We start from the raw sequence: 17,044 nt of genomic DNA, 5'->3' as shown, positions 1-17,044 counted from the left end.
AAACTCAAAGAAGAGATCCACACGGCTGGGAGGGATAATCCGTTGTTCCCTTCTGAGAAAAGTCTGCAGCAAAAAGAAAGTGTACACTGAAGTCACTTAATTCTATTTGCTACATTGGGCGTCATGCTAAAAAACCATCATGATTCTCCTTGCCTGCATCTATCAAGATGGCAGTTGGACATGGTAAAAAGGGATTATCCCATTGGTGTCAGCCACACTAGGGGTCTCAGACTGCAGTGAACATCAGAACTACCCACAGGTTTGTTTAAGATGCAGAATCACAGCCCACAGGTATTCTGATGGGTGGGGTCCCACTGATTCTGATCCACGGGTTAGAGAACTACACGTGTGCCCTCAGGCCACACAAGAGGCATAGACTGACCCGGGACAGTCCCATCCTGGTGGTGACCATGAGGGCAATATGATGTTACTTTCAGTATTTCACATGATTTCCATCTGGTTCAGCGTGAGGAGAGGCAACGTGGTCCGTAACTTCCATTTTTGTAACTGAATCTTGTGCTTCAGCTCCTTGAGGGCATGTTCATGTTGATGAAATCAACTTGGTACGATTTGTTCCTCAGCGCCTTCCCTGAGTGCCCTGGGGGAGAGAACCCTCCAAGCCTTGGGACTCTCTACTTGTCCTTAAACCAGTGGGATTACCACGGGTGCAGACTTTGCACACGGAAGCCGACAGCCATCAGGGGCCTGTTCTAGGCAGACTTTGCTCCAAAGAACACGTAATCCTCAAATGGATGGATGAGTTTGTAGTGAAGATTCTAGAAACACGAATTAGCAGAAAATCCTTCTTATTTATTCTAGTGGTAATGTTTCTTTTCATGAGGATGGAAGTAAGAAGAAAACAAATCTCTCTTTTATAGAGATCAAATTTCAATAGCTCAGTTTTCAGGTCAGCCAATAATCGTAGCAGCTAAGTTATCTTGGGTATCTTGGGAGATGGCATTTTGCTGCTTAGCAGAAGGGAAATAGGAGGTGGGTGTTTTCATCTTTTTAAATGGAAATATAGTTGATTTACAATGTTGTGTTAATTTCTGCTGTACAGCAAAGTGATTCAGTTATAAGTGTATATACATTCTTTTCTGTATTCTTTTCCATTATGTTTTATCCCAGGATATTGAATATAGTTCCCTGTGCTATACAGTAGGACCTTGTTTATTCATTCTATATATAATAGTTTTGCACCTGCTAACCCCAGATTCCCAATCCATCCCTCTCCCACCTCCTCCCCCTTGGCAACCACAAGTCTGCTCTCTATGTCTATGAGTCTGTTTCTGTTTCATAAAAGTTCATTTGTGTCATATTTTAGATTCCACATATAAGGGATATCATATGGTATTTGTCTCTCTTTCTGACTTACTTCACTTAGTATGATAATCTCCAGTTCCATCCATGTTGATGCAAATGGCATTATTTCATTCCTTTTTATGGCTGAGTAGTATTCCATTGTATATATGTACCACATCTTCATTCATGTGTCGATGAACATTTATGTTGTCTCCATGTCTTGGCTATTGTGAATAGTGCTGCTATGAACGTAGGGGTGCATGTATGGTTTTGAATTATATTTTTGTCCAGATACATGCTCAGGAGTGGGATTGCTGGATCATATGGTAGTTCTATTTTTAGTTTTTTGAGAAACCGCCATACTATTTTCCCTAGATCAGTTAGCTCTTAAAGTTTAAAACTTTCTAACTACGTTGTATGGAAGTATAGTTCCACTTCATAGGCAAAGAAAAGGCAACTGGTACTTTCTGCAGGTTTGTGCCATCCCAGATGTGGCATTAAGGGTTCACACATGTGGCACTTTCTAATCAGGCTCCTGAAAAGTCTTGTGACTCCAAATCCCTCTGTTCTGACCACCTCCTCTTCATTCCATTGGTGAGAGAGGGGTCCCCTGCCCTAAAGAGTGTGGCCAGACACACAGCATCTGACACTGAACAGATGAGATGGACAGCATGAGTCACCTGTACTCACAGTCTGGGGAGGAGGACACAGCGTGCTGTGCAGTGCCACATGGAGGTTGCGTAGGAACAGAGTGAACAGCCAGGGCTGTAAGGCATCATGCTTTGTAGTAACAGGAAGGTGGGGTAACCTCTAGTTCTGCAGGAGAATGTGATTGGTTTGTCTGATTTCACAGGCTAGCAGCGAGGTGAAGCCTGTGAGGTTGAGGAGAGGATGGGGTGTGGCGGGTCTGACTGATCAGGGAACTAGCTGGGTGGGGAGGCATCTCTGCTGGGCAAGGGGCAGATCTGGTGAAAGCAGGGGACTCACAGCTAGGCCCTGGGGCCTCTGTGAAGCTCAAAGATGTCAAGGCAGCCCATGAAATGTTAGGCCTCGCAATGGACCCTGCAAGGTCAATCCCTGCCTTCATTCGTTGGCCATATTCCCTGGGTTATTTAGTCTTGGATTCAAATCTGGCTCTAAACTTTCTCAACCACCAAATCAGCAAGGGAGATATCATCAATGATAAGATATACATCGTCCATGAAGTTCACCCCCACAACTATCGCTCCCCAGGTGAGAACACTCACTGTCTCCTTCCTGAACAGCTCTGTCCCTGCTCGACAGCACCGAGATCCTTCTCATGATTTTCCCCCTAATTGCAAACATCTTACAGTTTGATTGGACTCTTCCAAGCCAATTTCTTTTTTTTACTCTTTATCTCTGAATTTTAATATTTCAGCCTTTAAAGTGTCCTGTAGCCTGTAGTTCTCCATAGCCACACACACAAAAAGGCATTTTGCAAAGCAATCTACAGCTGATACGTTTGTTAATAAAGAAGCCAGTTTCGGTTCAGTTCCCAGTCCTCTGGGGCAAGGGGCTGTGGCCCAGCTCCCCCTGGGATCCCTTGTGCCGGCTCAGTGGGCCCTGCAGCTGCAGCAGGTGTTAAAGCTAATGACTCACACCTGCAGCCTTTTCTGGAGCTCACGGCGGGTTGGGTAGAGCCAGCTAGTGCCTGAGTTACACTCCCGTGCTCCCGCACACGTATATACATGCACACATATACATACACACGCACACGGTCATCCATTGCTAAGGACTGATCGGGACAAGAGGGCATCCCAGCTTCAGGGCAGGTCCAACGCTGGTGTCATTTATGCTCCAGAGCTCCCCAAGGGGTCAGGCCAGACTTCGCAGAAGCCACATCCTTTCCCAGCTTCTTCATTTCTCCTGTCCTTCCTCGCTGTCTTGAATTCCGGTTTCTCCTGAGACCACTCCCTCGATACATCACATTAAGTGAAGCTTCACCTCAGGCTCAGCCTCTGGGGAACCTGACCCAGGACAGGGCTATTTCTCCACGGCTGGAGGCAGGAGATAAATCAGTAGTAGAGTCCCTTGGATAAACCCTTTCACATTCCTAAAATGACTGTTTTAAAACTTTATTTTCTTTATAAAAGGGATACACGCTATGGCTAAAAATTCAAGTGGTGTCAAAGGGTATAAAAGCATAAAAGATTTCAAATCCTACCCTAATTCTTAGTTCTAGTCCCCAAAAAGTTCACCGGCATTCATTTTTTAGTCTCTTTTCAGAACGTTATGTATATTTAAGCATAACTATGTGATTTTTTATATAACTTATGTCACATTATTCACACTACTCTGCAACCTGCTTTTTTCCACTTATAAACCATGAACTTCTTTCCATTATCAACGCAAAGACATCCGCCTCAGAAATGACCAATACGCCTAAGACTCATCTAAATAGGCACATCCTCCGTAACTGGCGTGGTCGAGCATTTCTGTGAATCAAAATGGAAAAACTAGTAACTTGACATTTTATTTTGCCAAATGAACAACTGAGAGCTCAATAGTGAGAAAGTAGTTGTCATTTCCCCCCCTCATATGCCAAATGAATGAGCCTGACGGAACCTGGGCTCCCTGTGGAAATGACTGAGGAGTCGGTTAGATCAAGGCCGTGCGACCCACTCGAGGGCAGCTCAACAGTCCCCAGCAGTGAATTAAAGCTCATGAGAGAAAAGCAGTTGATCTGGTTCTGCGTTATTCCCATCCACAAAACCACATACCTAAGGAGCGAACTATCCCTCCAATAGCGCATCGTGTGTGTGTGTGTGTGTGTGTGTGTGTGTGTGTGTGTATGATTAAGATGTATTAGGCAACGCATACACAATGGAGGTAGCACCTGAATATCACAGAAAGTATAAAATGTGTTTTAAGATACATAACGAGTAATAATTGACCACAGAGAGATACCATCTCACACCCACTAGGATGGCTACTATAAAGCAACACCAAAACCCAGAAGATAACAAGTGTTGGAGAGGATGTAGAGAAATTGGAACCCTTGTGCACTGTTGGTGGGAATGGAAAATGGTGCAGCTGCTATGGAAAACAGCATGGAGTTTCCTTAAAAAATTAAAAATAGAATTGCCATATGATCCAGCAATTCCATTTCTGGTTATATACCCAAAGGAACTGAAAACTGGGTCTTGAAAAGATATTTGTGCACCAGTGTTCACAGCAGCCTTATTCACGATAGGCAAAGGTGGAGACACCCCAAGTGTCCATCGAGGGATGAATGCATACACAAAACGTGGTGTACACATTCTACAGACTAATATTCAGCCTTAAAAAGGAAGGAAATTCTGACATATGCCACAACATGAATGAACTTTATGAACCTTCATGAGCCTTCATCATTATGCTGAGTGAAATCAATCAGTCTTGAAAGGACGGATACTATATGATCCCACTTATGGGAGGTCCCTAGAGCAGTCCAGCTCACAGAGACAGAAAGCACAATGGCGGTTGCCTGAGGATGGGGGGAGGGGAGGAAGACAGAGTTAACATTTAATAGGCACAGAGTTTCAGTTTTGTAAGATGAAAAGCTCTGGAAATGGATGCTGGTTGAATGTACTTAATGCCACTGAACTGTGCACTTAAAAAAAATTAAAATGGTAAATTTTATGCTACCTATATTTTACCTCAATTTAAAAATACACAAATAAAATCATGTATTCCTCAATCCTTCCAAGCCTCTGCAGAATGAAGGAATCTCCCAGGATTAAACAGTTGGCAAGGGCAGGGCTATTTAGTCATTCCGCACATATGTAAGGGCACCCCTGCTCACAGGCTCACAACCCAGTCTCCCTCTTAGTTGACTGAGGTCTCCGAGTGCCTCTGACTTAGAGGGGGAGCGGGGAGAGGTAGGGGTGGGAAGGGATGCTGGTGGAGGTGGGGTTCTGTGGGGACCTGAAGCCACCCAGTCAACACAGCAACAATCAACCAACCAAAAAGAGGAAGGAGATGGTGGGTGGTAGAGGAAGTTACCAGCCCCACAGATGTGACTAAAATAAGAAACTGAAGAGCAGCCACCAGGAGAAGTGTTCCAACCTTACAGAAAAGGGGTTAAATGTGTGGGGTCCAGACCCCGACTGTCAGGTTGCAATCCTGGCTCTGGTACTTTCTAGATTCTAGTATGACCGTGGACGCGTGGTGAAATTCTCTGTGCCTCAGTCTACTCATTTGAAATGAGCTTAGTATAGTACTTGGCATGTGGCACGTGGAGGGTAAGTATTATACTTGTTAAATAAGAGAAAAGGTCCTGTATTTCATCCTCACTCCTGTGCCTCGAGGACTGGACGATTGTAGTGCTGGGCAGAGGGGAAACTGAGGCTTGGAGAGGTGGAGTGTCTCTTCCGAAGAGGCATCAGAGCTGAACGTGGGTCTTCTGATTATTGATTCCAGTTCTTGCCACTGAGTGTCTGCCGCCCTCTCCCTGCCCCTTGGTGGGCCTTCTCCCCAGCCAGTGGTGGGAACCGTGCGGTACAGGGACCGTGGAAGAGGGCGCGCCACAGCCACCCCTCAGAGTATCAGAGCACGTGACTCCGGCCCCTGAGCCCCACCACAGAAAGCCAAGAGCTTTTGCCCTCGGAACCTGCCTGCCAGGAAACGACAGCCCTAGAAACAGACTGCGTGACAGTTTCAGACCAACACAAGCCCCGTCTGCGGGAAATCATTGCCTTCACCAGTTTGGTCACAGGGTGACTGATCGCCCCAGGCATCATGACTGCCCTATCCTTGGCAGTGCCCTCTCTCATCCACATGTCTGGTTCTTGGAAGGTGGATGGGACTAGGGGAAAAGAATTACTTATTTAATCTGAGTAGGTAATTCGTGAACATAGTACAAAATTCAGAGGCACAAAAGGGGGTGTTTGGTGTAAGCAGAGCCTCCCTCTCACTGACAAAGCTCTTGCCAGAGGCCCCCCCCGCCCCGTGATCAGTTTCCTGTAAAAGGAAGGACACCCTTAAATCACATGGATTTGCTCTTCAGGGAGATGGTTCAGATGGGCAGCAGACAGTTGCCCTGGGGGAAAGCGAGTCTGTGAAAGGCGGTGGCTTCGAGGGACTCGGGGAGGCAACCAGAAAGGCGTTTCTAGGTGGGGTTCTGCCTCCCGCTGGGTGCCTGTGTGGGTGGGTCATTATCTGCCATGTCATCCCTGGGCTGCTTCTCGCCTCCCTTAGTGTGAAGCCCTAAAAACAGCCTCGGGGTTCTTGTAAGCCTTTTGTGAGGAAGGTTGGGAGCCCCTATCCCTTCTCATCTATACAGAAGAGACGGGTTCCTTCATCCGTGTACAGACAGGGTCAGGACACTGAGGAATAACAGGGATCAGCATCCCAGACCTGCCTCCTCCGCCACCCCCCGAACCCTGCTCACCCTCCTTCTTTTTTGTTCCCTTCCCTTCGCTTTCATTTCTCTTCCCCACCCCCAAGTGCACACTAAACACATACAATGAGCGGTGCCTGGGCTTCCCATGGATTTATGATTTATGGTTTATTCAGCTTATTATCTAAGTGGTTTTGCCAGGTAAAATATGAAGGCACCACTGCCATTATAACCTTGTCTCCCATGATCTCATTGGCAGCTGGTGTTGCCATGACAACTGGGCTGGAGAAACTGGTACTGAGTTTCAGTGGAAGAGATGCGAACACGGGGGTGTGTGTGTGTGTGTGTGTGTGTACACACAGACTTCCCATCATGTGTATCCGTTGTGCAGCAAGTCATGGATTTCTCAATCCTCACCTTCTGTTTCTCCTTCCAATTTGGTCAAAATTAGCTTCAGGGCTCTAAATCAATTAGAAGGGAGTTTTGGAGGATGATTTCTTTGTGTGGCTTTTGAGTAGCAAATTGGAACTAGGAACACAGAAGAAATATCTTGGAGGCTTTCTACCCACATGAAATGAAGAAGCTACACCCACTGGATGTCGCTCTTTTAAGAGCACCTCGGGCCTAACTTATTGAACATCTTTGTGTAATTTGCTTATTAGTTATAGAAAGTCAGAGCTGGAAGGGACCCCAGATGTCATCTGTCTGATTTCCCTTTCATTTAGATGAGAAAATTGAGGCCCAGAGAGCCTAAGTGACTTGTCCCCATACAGTATGGTCCAGTGAGAGGCTGTCGGCTCTGGAATCACCCTGCATGGCTCAAACCCTGACTCCAGAGTGTATTTACTGTGCCCTCAGCCAGGTGGCTTAACCTCTAAGTCTCAGTTTGTTCATCTGTAAAATGGAGATAATAATGAGAGAAACCTTACTAGGTCATTGTGATGATTAAGTGAGATAATCCACAATATTTGGACATATTCAGCCCTCAATAAATTTTATCACTATTACCCAGGGTCACACTGGGAATCAGTGATGATACAGGACTAAAATCCAGCTCAGCTCACTCCTTAAACTGGACCCTTTTCCCATTAATCCCATCCCATCCTTTGTTTCTTGTTACTGTCACCCAGGGGAGAGTGGAGGACCCTTTTGAGATGGGGGTTGTCTTTTCTTAAAACCCCCTATGAAGTGTGTACAATACAGTCCCTAGTGAATACTTGTCGATTTGAGGATAAAGAGTACATGCTTCATGCATTTGTGGAACGTGGCTGGAATGTACACAGCATGGCTGTAGTGTAGGAGGGAAAGAATGAGAAGAAAACTTAAAGAGGGAAGTGAACATTTTTTGATCATCTCGTATGAAACCAGGCATTTTGCTCAGCTCTTTACAAATGCATGTAATCATCACAGCCACCCCAGAAAGTGAGCATATTCGCTCCCATCCTACCAACAAGAGAACTAAGACGGAGTAGGTCTGCAGCATCCCGGGGTTTACACGGCAGGTTGAGAGAGCTGGGTTTCCACCCACCCTTTTACTGCAAGGTGCCGCTGGTGCCCTCAATACACTGTGTGGTTCAAAAGAATTTCTCACCCCCTCTGTGAGCCAAAAGCACATTTCCTGAGGTGGTGAGAGAGCTCTCGGAGCAGACTGATACCTTTTCCATCACAGACACAAAGCAGAGTGTACAAAGCACAGTTGTGTAACTCTGGGGGTCCAAAATGTTCTCCCAGTCCAACCTGACTGGCATTGAAAGTCACACCAGGCTGGGTGGCTGTGCAGAATGCCACTTGTTTAAACTTCCTTTCATCACCCTGTCAAAAATAAGAGCAATGCAGTGGTACCTCACAGTCCTGTTCAGAGGAGCAAGCTGCTCTGGGGAAATCTGTTTCAAAAGGTATTCTGAATTAAATACACGCCCACTTGGGAGGGGGCAGCGATCCTATATCATCCGTCCTAGGTAATGAGGCCATGAAACCAGCTGGTCTCCGCACATCTTATATAAGAGTGGCTCAGTCTCTGGGTGAGTTGGGTAAACCAGTACAGAACTTAACCGAGTGAGGCTTCCTAAATGAGAGTTAGAGATGGAGGTCAGATGTGGACAGGGGTGGCTGATTCCTACCTAACAGAGCCCTGAAGGGGCTGGACTTGTCTAGGGTGTAGGTTGGCACAGCCTCTATGCTTTTCTTTTCTTTTCTTTTTCATTAACACAGTATGTTTATTTGGCCTTGGGGGATAGGGGAGGCTGATGAAGATTTGGAGGAGATAAAGGGCCCCTCCCCAGCACTGCAAGACATTGCAGAACTCGTGGCAACAGTCTGTACTTTGGAGACAGACTTACCTCTCGGGAGGGAGAGGGACCCAGCCCTGCCTCTCCCCAAGTCGTGTCACTGGGGGCATGTTACTGACCTGACTTATTGCACCTGCTGAAGAGGCCGTGTCCCTCTGCTCAGTTCCTGGGGGTATTCCCAGGAACCCTATGATAAACCCGTCAGGTGGAGACATCTTTTTAGTACCAATAAGCCTCATCGCTTTTATTCCACACGATTTTCTGGGTCATCAAATTCTAGGAGGTGCGTTGCGATGCCATCTTTGCATCCCAGTCATACCCAGCTGGCAGGTTGGCCCCCCAAAACGTACGGACGCCCGGCTTCGACCCTGAGGTGACTGTGCGGACCTCCAGCGCGGCCCGCAGCAGGGTCTGCCCTCCCACCGACCTCCGAGGCTGGGGCTGGAGGGGGCACTCGCCAAGCCGGGGCAGGAGGGCCGTTTCACACGGTGCAGAGACCCCGCCTCCTTCCCAGTGGAGAAGAGCCCCGATGGCCGAGGCTGTTACATAACCGAGATGCTGTGACCGCCGGCGGGGCGGGGCGGGGCGGGGCCGGGCCACCGGGGGCGCGCGGCCGCGGGACTGCGTGCGGCGCCCGCCCCACCATGCTCCTCTACCGCAGCGCCGCGTGGTTCGCCAAAGGGCTGCGCGACTACACCACGTAAGGATGCCGAGGGTCGCGCGTCCGGGGCCGCCGGCTGGAGGGCGGGCCGTCCGGCTGTCACGCGGCCCGCCCGGGCGCGGGCGAGCGGGCCGAGCGGGGACGCGCCCGCCGCCTCCCCGCGGTCTCTCGGACCCACCGGGCGACGGAGGCGTCCGCAGGCCCACGTGCCGGCGGCCGGCGCGACCCCGGGAGCCCTCGGGCGTCCGAGGGGCGGGGCCTTTGCCGCCCGGGCCCCCCACCCCCACCCCCACCCCCACCCCCAGTGGCGTCAGGCGGCCCGCGCGCAGCCCGGCCCCCGGGGCGCTCCCTTGGCGCCCGGCGGGGCGCGCTCGGGATGCTGTCTCCGTGGGGCTGTTTTCGGCGTCACACCGGGTTGGCTCTCAGTGGCTCGTCGAGACTCCCCTTAGTGCTTTTCCGGGTGTGTTTTTCTGCTCACTAATAAAATGCGGCTTGCGGACTGTGACGTCTCCCTCCGGCTGAAACGTCCCAGGCGCGGGTTTCAGGCAGGGTGTCGGCTGTGCACCCGGTGTGAGCTTGCTGAACGGTGCTGGATGCTTTCACCGGCCCCGTGATCACCCTCGCTGCGAGTTTTAAGGGGTGGCCAGTTCTGGCAGACGGAGAGGCGTTTCTTTTTTAGCTTAGAATTAATTAGGCTTACTCAGTGGTTCTCACCCCTGTCTGAAATCAGAAATCACCGGCGGAGAATTCAAGATACCAGTTTCCAGGCCCTCCCCCTAGAGTTCGGATTCAGTGGGTGTGCACTGGGGCCTAGACTGACATTTTATAAAAATAAAAAATCCTACAGGTGCTTCTCCTGTGCGGCCCTAAGAGACTTCCTCTCCTCCCTGCGCTAGGGTTTTTAGCAGTTCCTAAGGCAGCCCGAGCAAATTTCCGTCATACGAGGACTCCAGGCATCATTCCAAGGGGAGACAGCTGCCGCTGCTCCCTTCTCGCACCCCACATCCTTTTGGAAAAAGTGCAGACCCTCCTCGGGCCAGTGCTGCAGAGAACGTGGGAAATGTGGCCGTCACCCCTGACCCACTGAGTTTAGGTGAATACGGTGGCCCCTCTTTCAAAGGGGTGTGCTCATAGTAGTCACATTTGCTGGATCTTTCCGTGTTACCCAGAATGCAGCATGAGTCAGCTTCCTGCCCCAAGAAAACAGGCTTCTAATAGTCTCTGCCCCAGCTGTTTGGTGAAGTTGGAGGGATGAAAACTTAGGCGGGTTTCCCTGCTGTTGTGCATTTAGTGAATTGGAGGGAAAGACAACACCTTACTTTGATTCCAGCGTTAAGAGTGTGTAGTTTGGGTTTACAGTGTTTTTTCTTGGCACACTAGGATTTTTATAAAGCTTCCTTATATTGGGCCCCTAGGCAGCAGGATCTGGTTTCCTAAACTTGCCTGAACCTAAGAATTACCAGGGAGTAATTAAACAACAGCAACAACTGACTCCTAAGCTCCTAGTAGGTGTGGGTGGGACCTTAGCAAATGCCATATTGGGTAAATTGGGGGAGGCATGCTGGGGAGCTTGATTCCTCTGTTCGGGGGTTCAGGAAACACTAGTACAGTGGTTGCTCAGCTTGAGTCAGAATCACCTGGAGAGCATCTGAAACCACTGATTGCTGGGCCTCACCCTAGAGTGACTGACTCCGTGGACAGAGTCCCAGGTGATGCTGGTGCTGCTTGTCTGGGGACCACTCTTTGAGCACCAGTGGTGAAGTAGAAGGTGCTCTAGGCTGGGTGTTGGGCTTTATCACCCACCATCTCATGTCCTTGGTAAGTCATTTATGTCCCTCTGCGTTTGAAAAATAAGGACTGATATCAAGAGTTTATAAAGATTAAAAAAAGAGGGCGGGAAGGATACAAAAAAAAAACAACCTAAGTCTTATTGTTAACAGCAGACTAGATCAGGATGGAATCCCTGTGTGGAAGGCAAAGGACAAAGGGGGATATGACGTGTCCTGTAGGCCAGCCTGGCACTGCCCACTTGGCAACTGGCTCGCAGCCTGGAGTTTGAGGAAGAGGTTTAATCCACAGGATCTGCCCTCAGCAAACCTTAGTCTCTAATAGGATCTATGTAGTAACCCAGAGGTTAAAGTCTCCTCTAGCTGTGTGTCACAGAGAAAAGCCTCTCAACTTCGTGCCCCAGGAAGAGGGGGTCTTGAGGCCTGGTCCCGGTGGCCTGCACTTCTTCTGGCCCTGTGGTGGTTTGGAAAGCTCCCTCTCGCTCCCCACCAGTGCCTTGTCCTGCCTGGGCCCCTGTTCACTGACTCCCTGGCCCTTGGTTCTTTCTGAGAAACCTCTTTCCTCTGGAAGAAAATCTTTTCACAGTGATTCTGGGAGCCCCCACCTATAGAGAAAAACAAATCTTCCAGCTTCATCTTTGGTTATAGTCTAAATCACTCTCAAAGTCCCTAATGATTTGAAGGGCTGGGGTTGGGGTAGGGGGTGGGGGCAAATGAGCTTGGTTTTGAACGAGAAAGGTATTAATGTCATTATTAATACTAATAATAATGATAGCAACTATTATGTATTGAGTCCTTAATTTATTCTGAGCGTGTGATACATGCCTCGTATACATCGTCTCACCTGGGCTGCTGAAGAAGTAGCTTTTATTATCCCCTTTGTGCAGATGAGGAAGCAGGAGTTCAGGAAGGTTAAGCTGACACAGGAGATGACACAGCTGTTAAGAGGCAGAGCTGTGATTTAATCCAGGTTGTTTGATCCAAAGACCTTATGATTGGTATTATTTTTAGTTTCAAGTCCGCCTTTCAGGAAGCCTTGGAACAGTCAGGAGTCTTGCTTGCCTCACTAACTGGGCCACTAACAGCAGAAGCAATGGGAAGGGTGTTCTCTGAGCTTCCCTGGGTGTTTGGGCAAGTCACACATAGTGAGAACGGGAATCTTCTTGGTCTCTTGACTGTGAGACCAGGGGCAATGACTGCCCCTGTGGCAGTGACTTCAAACCAAACCCAAGCTCATAAACATTCTTTGGCCCTTTTCATCAGTGTCCAGGCATGTAATTGGCAGTTGTGCTGTACCAGGGCGTGGGGCAGGAGATCAGCTGTTGGCAGTCTGTGTGTAAACAGGGCATGGGGAGGGCACTGGGCTTCTTCCAGAACCTTCGGGGGAAAGAGTTGCATTCTGCATTGCAGGGAATCAGCTCTTTGGGTGAGAGATATACACTGAGACCCCAGCCTGCTGGTGTGTGGGGAGAGCTCCGTCCTGTGGGTCTCCTTCTGCCAATCCCCCTCCACTCTGCCTCCACTCCCCTCAGCCAATTTTTTTATTTTTTTATTTTTTATTTTTATTTTTTTGGGGGGTACACCAGGTTCAATCATCTGTTTTTTTACACATATCCCCGTATTCCCTCCCTTCCTTGACTCCCCCCACCTCGAGTCCCCCCCACCCTCCCCGCCCCAGTCCTCTAAGGCATCTTCCATCCTCGAGTTGGACTCCCTTTGTTATACAACAACTTCCCACTGACTATTTTACAGTTGGTAGTATATATATGTCTGTGCTACTCTCTCGCTTCGTCTCAGTTTCCCCTTCACCCCCCCTCAGCCAATTTTTTAACCAGGAAATACTAGGACAGTGAAGCTAGAAGAGGAATCTCAAAAAGCAGAGAGAAACAGTTAAAGAACTCAGGGTTGTTTCTATCCAATATGATGCCTTTGTGCAAATTAGAAAAAGCACCTCCTTCTCTATGTGCTTTGCTGTCATCTGGCAGAAAGTTGTCCTGATGCAGGTACGAATCTCTCATCACTGTGATCGGAATGGTGCCCCTAGAGTTGTGCAGCACACCCCCCGTGGCCCTGAAGGAGGCTTGGTTCCTCTGAAGGAGTGCAGCCCTCATATAACTGCACCGGCCCCCTCCCTCCTTCCCTACGTGCAGATCTACCCACTTTGCCGTGGTCCTTCTATACCTGGGTAGGGACACCTGTCCTGCGGTGCAGTAGGCATGATGCTTCTGGTCTCCTAAGCTCCTCTCTGCTTCCCACACCATGGGGAAAAGGCCCCAAAACATTCATCTATCAAAGGATTTGGAGGGAGGCTCACTTCCTGGTATCAGAGGCAGTCAGAGAAAGGTAGTTTGGCCGCCAAATTGCTGGAATCTCCAAATATTTTTAGAAGTTCAGGAAGCTAATGATATGGGAAATGTAGGCCCTGAGAAGATGGTGTTGTTTATGAGAACAGGGAGGAGAGCAGGGGGGCCAAGGAAGGAAGGGGCTGCGTGATGTGCTCAGAGAGAGCACAATACCCAGCCCAGAGTTAGGCTCTCTCCCCGCAGGAGACTCTTCCCAGATCCTTACGGGCATCTCTTCTGTGGCTCTGCTGCTTCCAGGAGTGGCTATGAATCTGCATCCAAGGACTTTGTCCCTGAAGACTTGGAGGTCCAAGTCCCTGGAAGAGCCTTCATGGTCACCGGGGGGAACAGCGGCATTGGAAAAGCAACTGCCACCGAGATCGCCAAGCGAGGTGAGCAGCCTGCTACCGCGTGCGTGCCCTGGGCCCCGAGGCCAGCCCGTGGCCGGCCCACACTGGGGAGAGTGCCCTGTGTCACAGGCGGGTCAGGAAGGCTCCAGGCAGCACCACCAGGAGCCCTGGACAGTGACCCTGTGCCGATCGGCGCCGCTGCCAGCTCTCTGGGCTGTGCATTGTTTCAAGCTGGAGGCGGACAGAATGAGTGACTGAAGGAGGCTTTCCTCAGCACAGTTAATTCACAGGAGAGCTGGGGTCCCATCCACATGTCAGTGTTTTCTGATTAAGAACAGTGAGGGGCTCCGGCCAACCCCAGGCATCTGAGTCACCAGTGGAACCTTAAAACGAAAAAAAAAAATGTGGGTACCTCGTCCCTAGTTCCTGTCTTCTCAACAAGAACAGGGTGGGGGGTGGGAAAGAGACTGGGAGTCCATTGCAATCCAGTTGTGGACCCTAGTTAGGGACGAGAGCCCCCGGAATAACAGGAGGTGGGCGTGCAGTGAACTTCCTTCTTCCTTCCTGGTGTCCAGCCTCCAGGGTTCGAGCAGCTGGAGACAGCATCCTCCTTCTCCTCCCTGAGCTTAATTCTGGGAAGAGGCTCTCTGGGTGCCTGTAAATTATTCAGTCAGCTGAAGTCTTCCTCTGGGCAAATGCCAGAATGTCCTGCATGAGCTCAACTGCCCTGGGTCACTCAATGGCCCTGTGGTGGCTAGAAACGTCTGCCGTGTCTCTCCAGAGCCCCTTCTCTAGGAAAAAGTTCCGGCAGAAGTTGGGGAAAGAAGTTGGGAAATTATCACTTTTCAAGATGCTTGAGATTTTTTTTCCTCTAAAATTAGGTTAGGCATTTTCCAGGGGCATGTTATACCATTTGGAGCTGTATTTAATTATCTGCCAAGTCAGAGGGGAAGGTTAACTGCATCTCAGCAACTGGGAGGTGCTCTGAAGAGTTGTGGGGAAGAAGATCAAGCAGAGGGGCTGGTTATGTGGTTAGCATGTAGCCTCCCATGAAACAGACCCCATTTGATAAAGCCGCTATCTTAGGGGAAGAAAGCAGGTTCCATGATGCTGATTTCTTAGCCACCGCAGCCAAGGCAATTCCCCTTTAAATAAGCCTTGATTGATGATGGTCTGGCTTTTGCTGGAATAGTCGGAGTGCCATTTATGGGTTCACCCGTTCAGTAAATATTTATTGAGTTTCTGCTACATATTGGGCCAGTGTTCCTCAACCTGGGCTGAACGTTAGGCTCACCTGGGGAACTTTTAAAACATACCCAGCCCTGGGCCCATCATCTAGAGCTTTAAAAACTTCCCAGGTGGGTCTAAAGTGCAGCTAGGTTGAGACCTGTGTGTCAGATACTCTGTGAGATGCTAGGGATGCAGGTGTGACTAAGACCCACCCTTCTTATTATCCTTGATGTATTCAGACCCTTAACAAAATCAGCACATTATCCCAGATGCACTGTCATTCAGCCTACGTAGGCAGGAGGACAGGTTCCAGGATCACCCTCTCTCTTACACCTGCTGCTCTGACTGTGGGGACCATCTGTCTAGATCTTCCAGAATAGTCTCCATTTCAGGTATGCTCTCTGTGAGCCCTGTGTCCTCATCCTTCCTTTGGAAAAGCTGGTCTCCACAGCTGTCACTATCGCTGTCCCTCACGGATGGTTTTGTTGAATTCCACCAGGTGGCACAGTTCACCTGGTTTGTCGAGATCAGAACCGAGCGGAAGGTGCCAGAGGTGAGATCATCCGGGAGACCGGGAACCAGGTGAGCTGCTCTGCGCCCCTCCTGCTGGGGGTTCCTGCCTGCAGGGTCCGCGGTGCAGGGGCTGGACTCCTGGCCACGCTCCCCGAGCTGGCAGTGGCCTGTCTGTGCTTCCGCTTGGGAGGCAGCCTCAGCCAACAGAGCTGGAGCTGCGCTTTTCTTTTCTTTTCTTTTTTTTCCAGTGTGTTTTCAGGACAGAGGTCCTATTTAATTAAATTGATTGATTAATTAATTAATTAATTGTTGTACAGAAAAGTGAATCTGTTATACATATACATATGTCCCCTCTTTTTTTAGATTTCCTTCCCATTTAGGTGACCACAGAGAACTGAGTAGAGTTCCCTGTGCTATACAGCAGGTTCTCATTAGGTATGTATTTTGTGCATAATAGTGTGTATATGTCAATCCCAATCTCCCAATTCATCCCACACCCCACCTTCCCCGCTGAGCTGCACTTTTCAAAAGCTGGGCTGGACCCAGGATGATGGGGGCAGTGAGGTTTGACCCCACACTCCATGAAGGCAGCAGTGCCTGCTTCGGAGACATGACATGGGACATGGCACTGCTGGATCCCACCCCCCCGCAGAAGGAGGCAACATCAGGGAGACACATCAAGGGTGACTCAGCGTGAGCCAAGCTCTGAGCTGACCCAGTGGCCTTCGGATAAAGACGGACAACAAACAACATTTTGGCCTTGCTGAGAGCCACTTTCTATCGAGAGCTTTCGGAGCTGGCTCACATTTCGCGGGCTTCCTCTTCTGAGAGGCTCGGAACCAGGACCAGCTACATAATCTGTGGGGCCCAGTGCAAAATGCAAGTGTAGAGCCCTGGTGTAAAAAAGCATGAGACTTGGAGGATGGTGAAGGCGGAGCATTAAAACAAGCGGGACCCGTACTGCAATAAAAATTAATTAAAAACAAAATTCCTCCTTGAAGGCACCCTGGCTGTGTAACACAGTAGAATCTCTACTTAACGGCCGCACTTAACGTGGAATAAGAACAAAGGTAACAGTTCCAAACTCCGAAGCGTGATTGCTAGGAGACTTAAAAAATCACAGGAATAATGAGAGGAATGAGTAGTCAAAAAAATTAAAAAATAAAAAACATTTGGGGCCCGGACGCGGGGTCCATGCACCTGCTCAGGGGGTACCCCATGGAGCTGGCC

At 49.4% G+C, this 17,044-nt stretch overlaps 1 protein-coding gene across 6 annotated transcripts in view; it reads left to right on the top strand.

The window, feature by feature from the left end:
- The first annotated feature begins 9,526 nt into the window (after positions 1-9,526).
- The window catches only part of DHRS12 (dehydrogenase/reductase 12), a 36,440-nt gene continuing 28,922 nt past the window's right edge, over positions 9,527-17,044 (top strand). For 3 of the 6 annotated variants that reach the window (XM_057707868.1, XM_057707869.1, XM_057707865.1), the window contains exons 1-3: positions 9,554-9,631; positions 13,926-14,113; positions 15,801-15,883. In XM_057707868.1, coding sequence (XP_057563851.1) covers positions 9,576-9,631; positions 13,926-14,113; positions 15,801-15,883 — 327 coding nt within the window. In that variant the 5' untranslated portion in view covers positions 9,554-9,575. Of the gene's footprint in view, positions 9,632-13,925; positions 14,114-15,554; positions 15,694-15,800; positions 15,884-17,044 lie in introns of those variants that run through there. The other 3 variants (XM_057707866.1, XM_057707870.1, XM_057707871.1) reach the window with 3 other exon arrangements.

The sequence above is a fragment of the Hippopotamus amphibius genome, chromosome 14, assembly GCF_030028045.1.
Source record: "Hippopotamus amphibius kiboko isolate mHipAmp2 chromosome 14, mHipAmp2.hap2, whole genome shotgun sequence".
NCBI lineage: Eukaryota > Metazoa > Chordata > Mammalia > Artiodactyla > Hippopotamidae > Hippopotamus > Hippopotamus amphibius.
The sequence above is the reverse complement of the archived record's forward strand: the minus strand, read 5'-3'. Positions and strand labels throughout refer to the sequence as shown.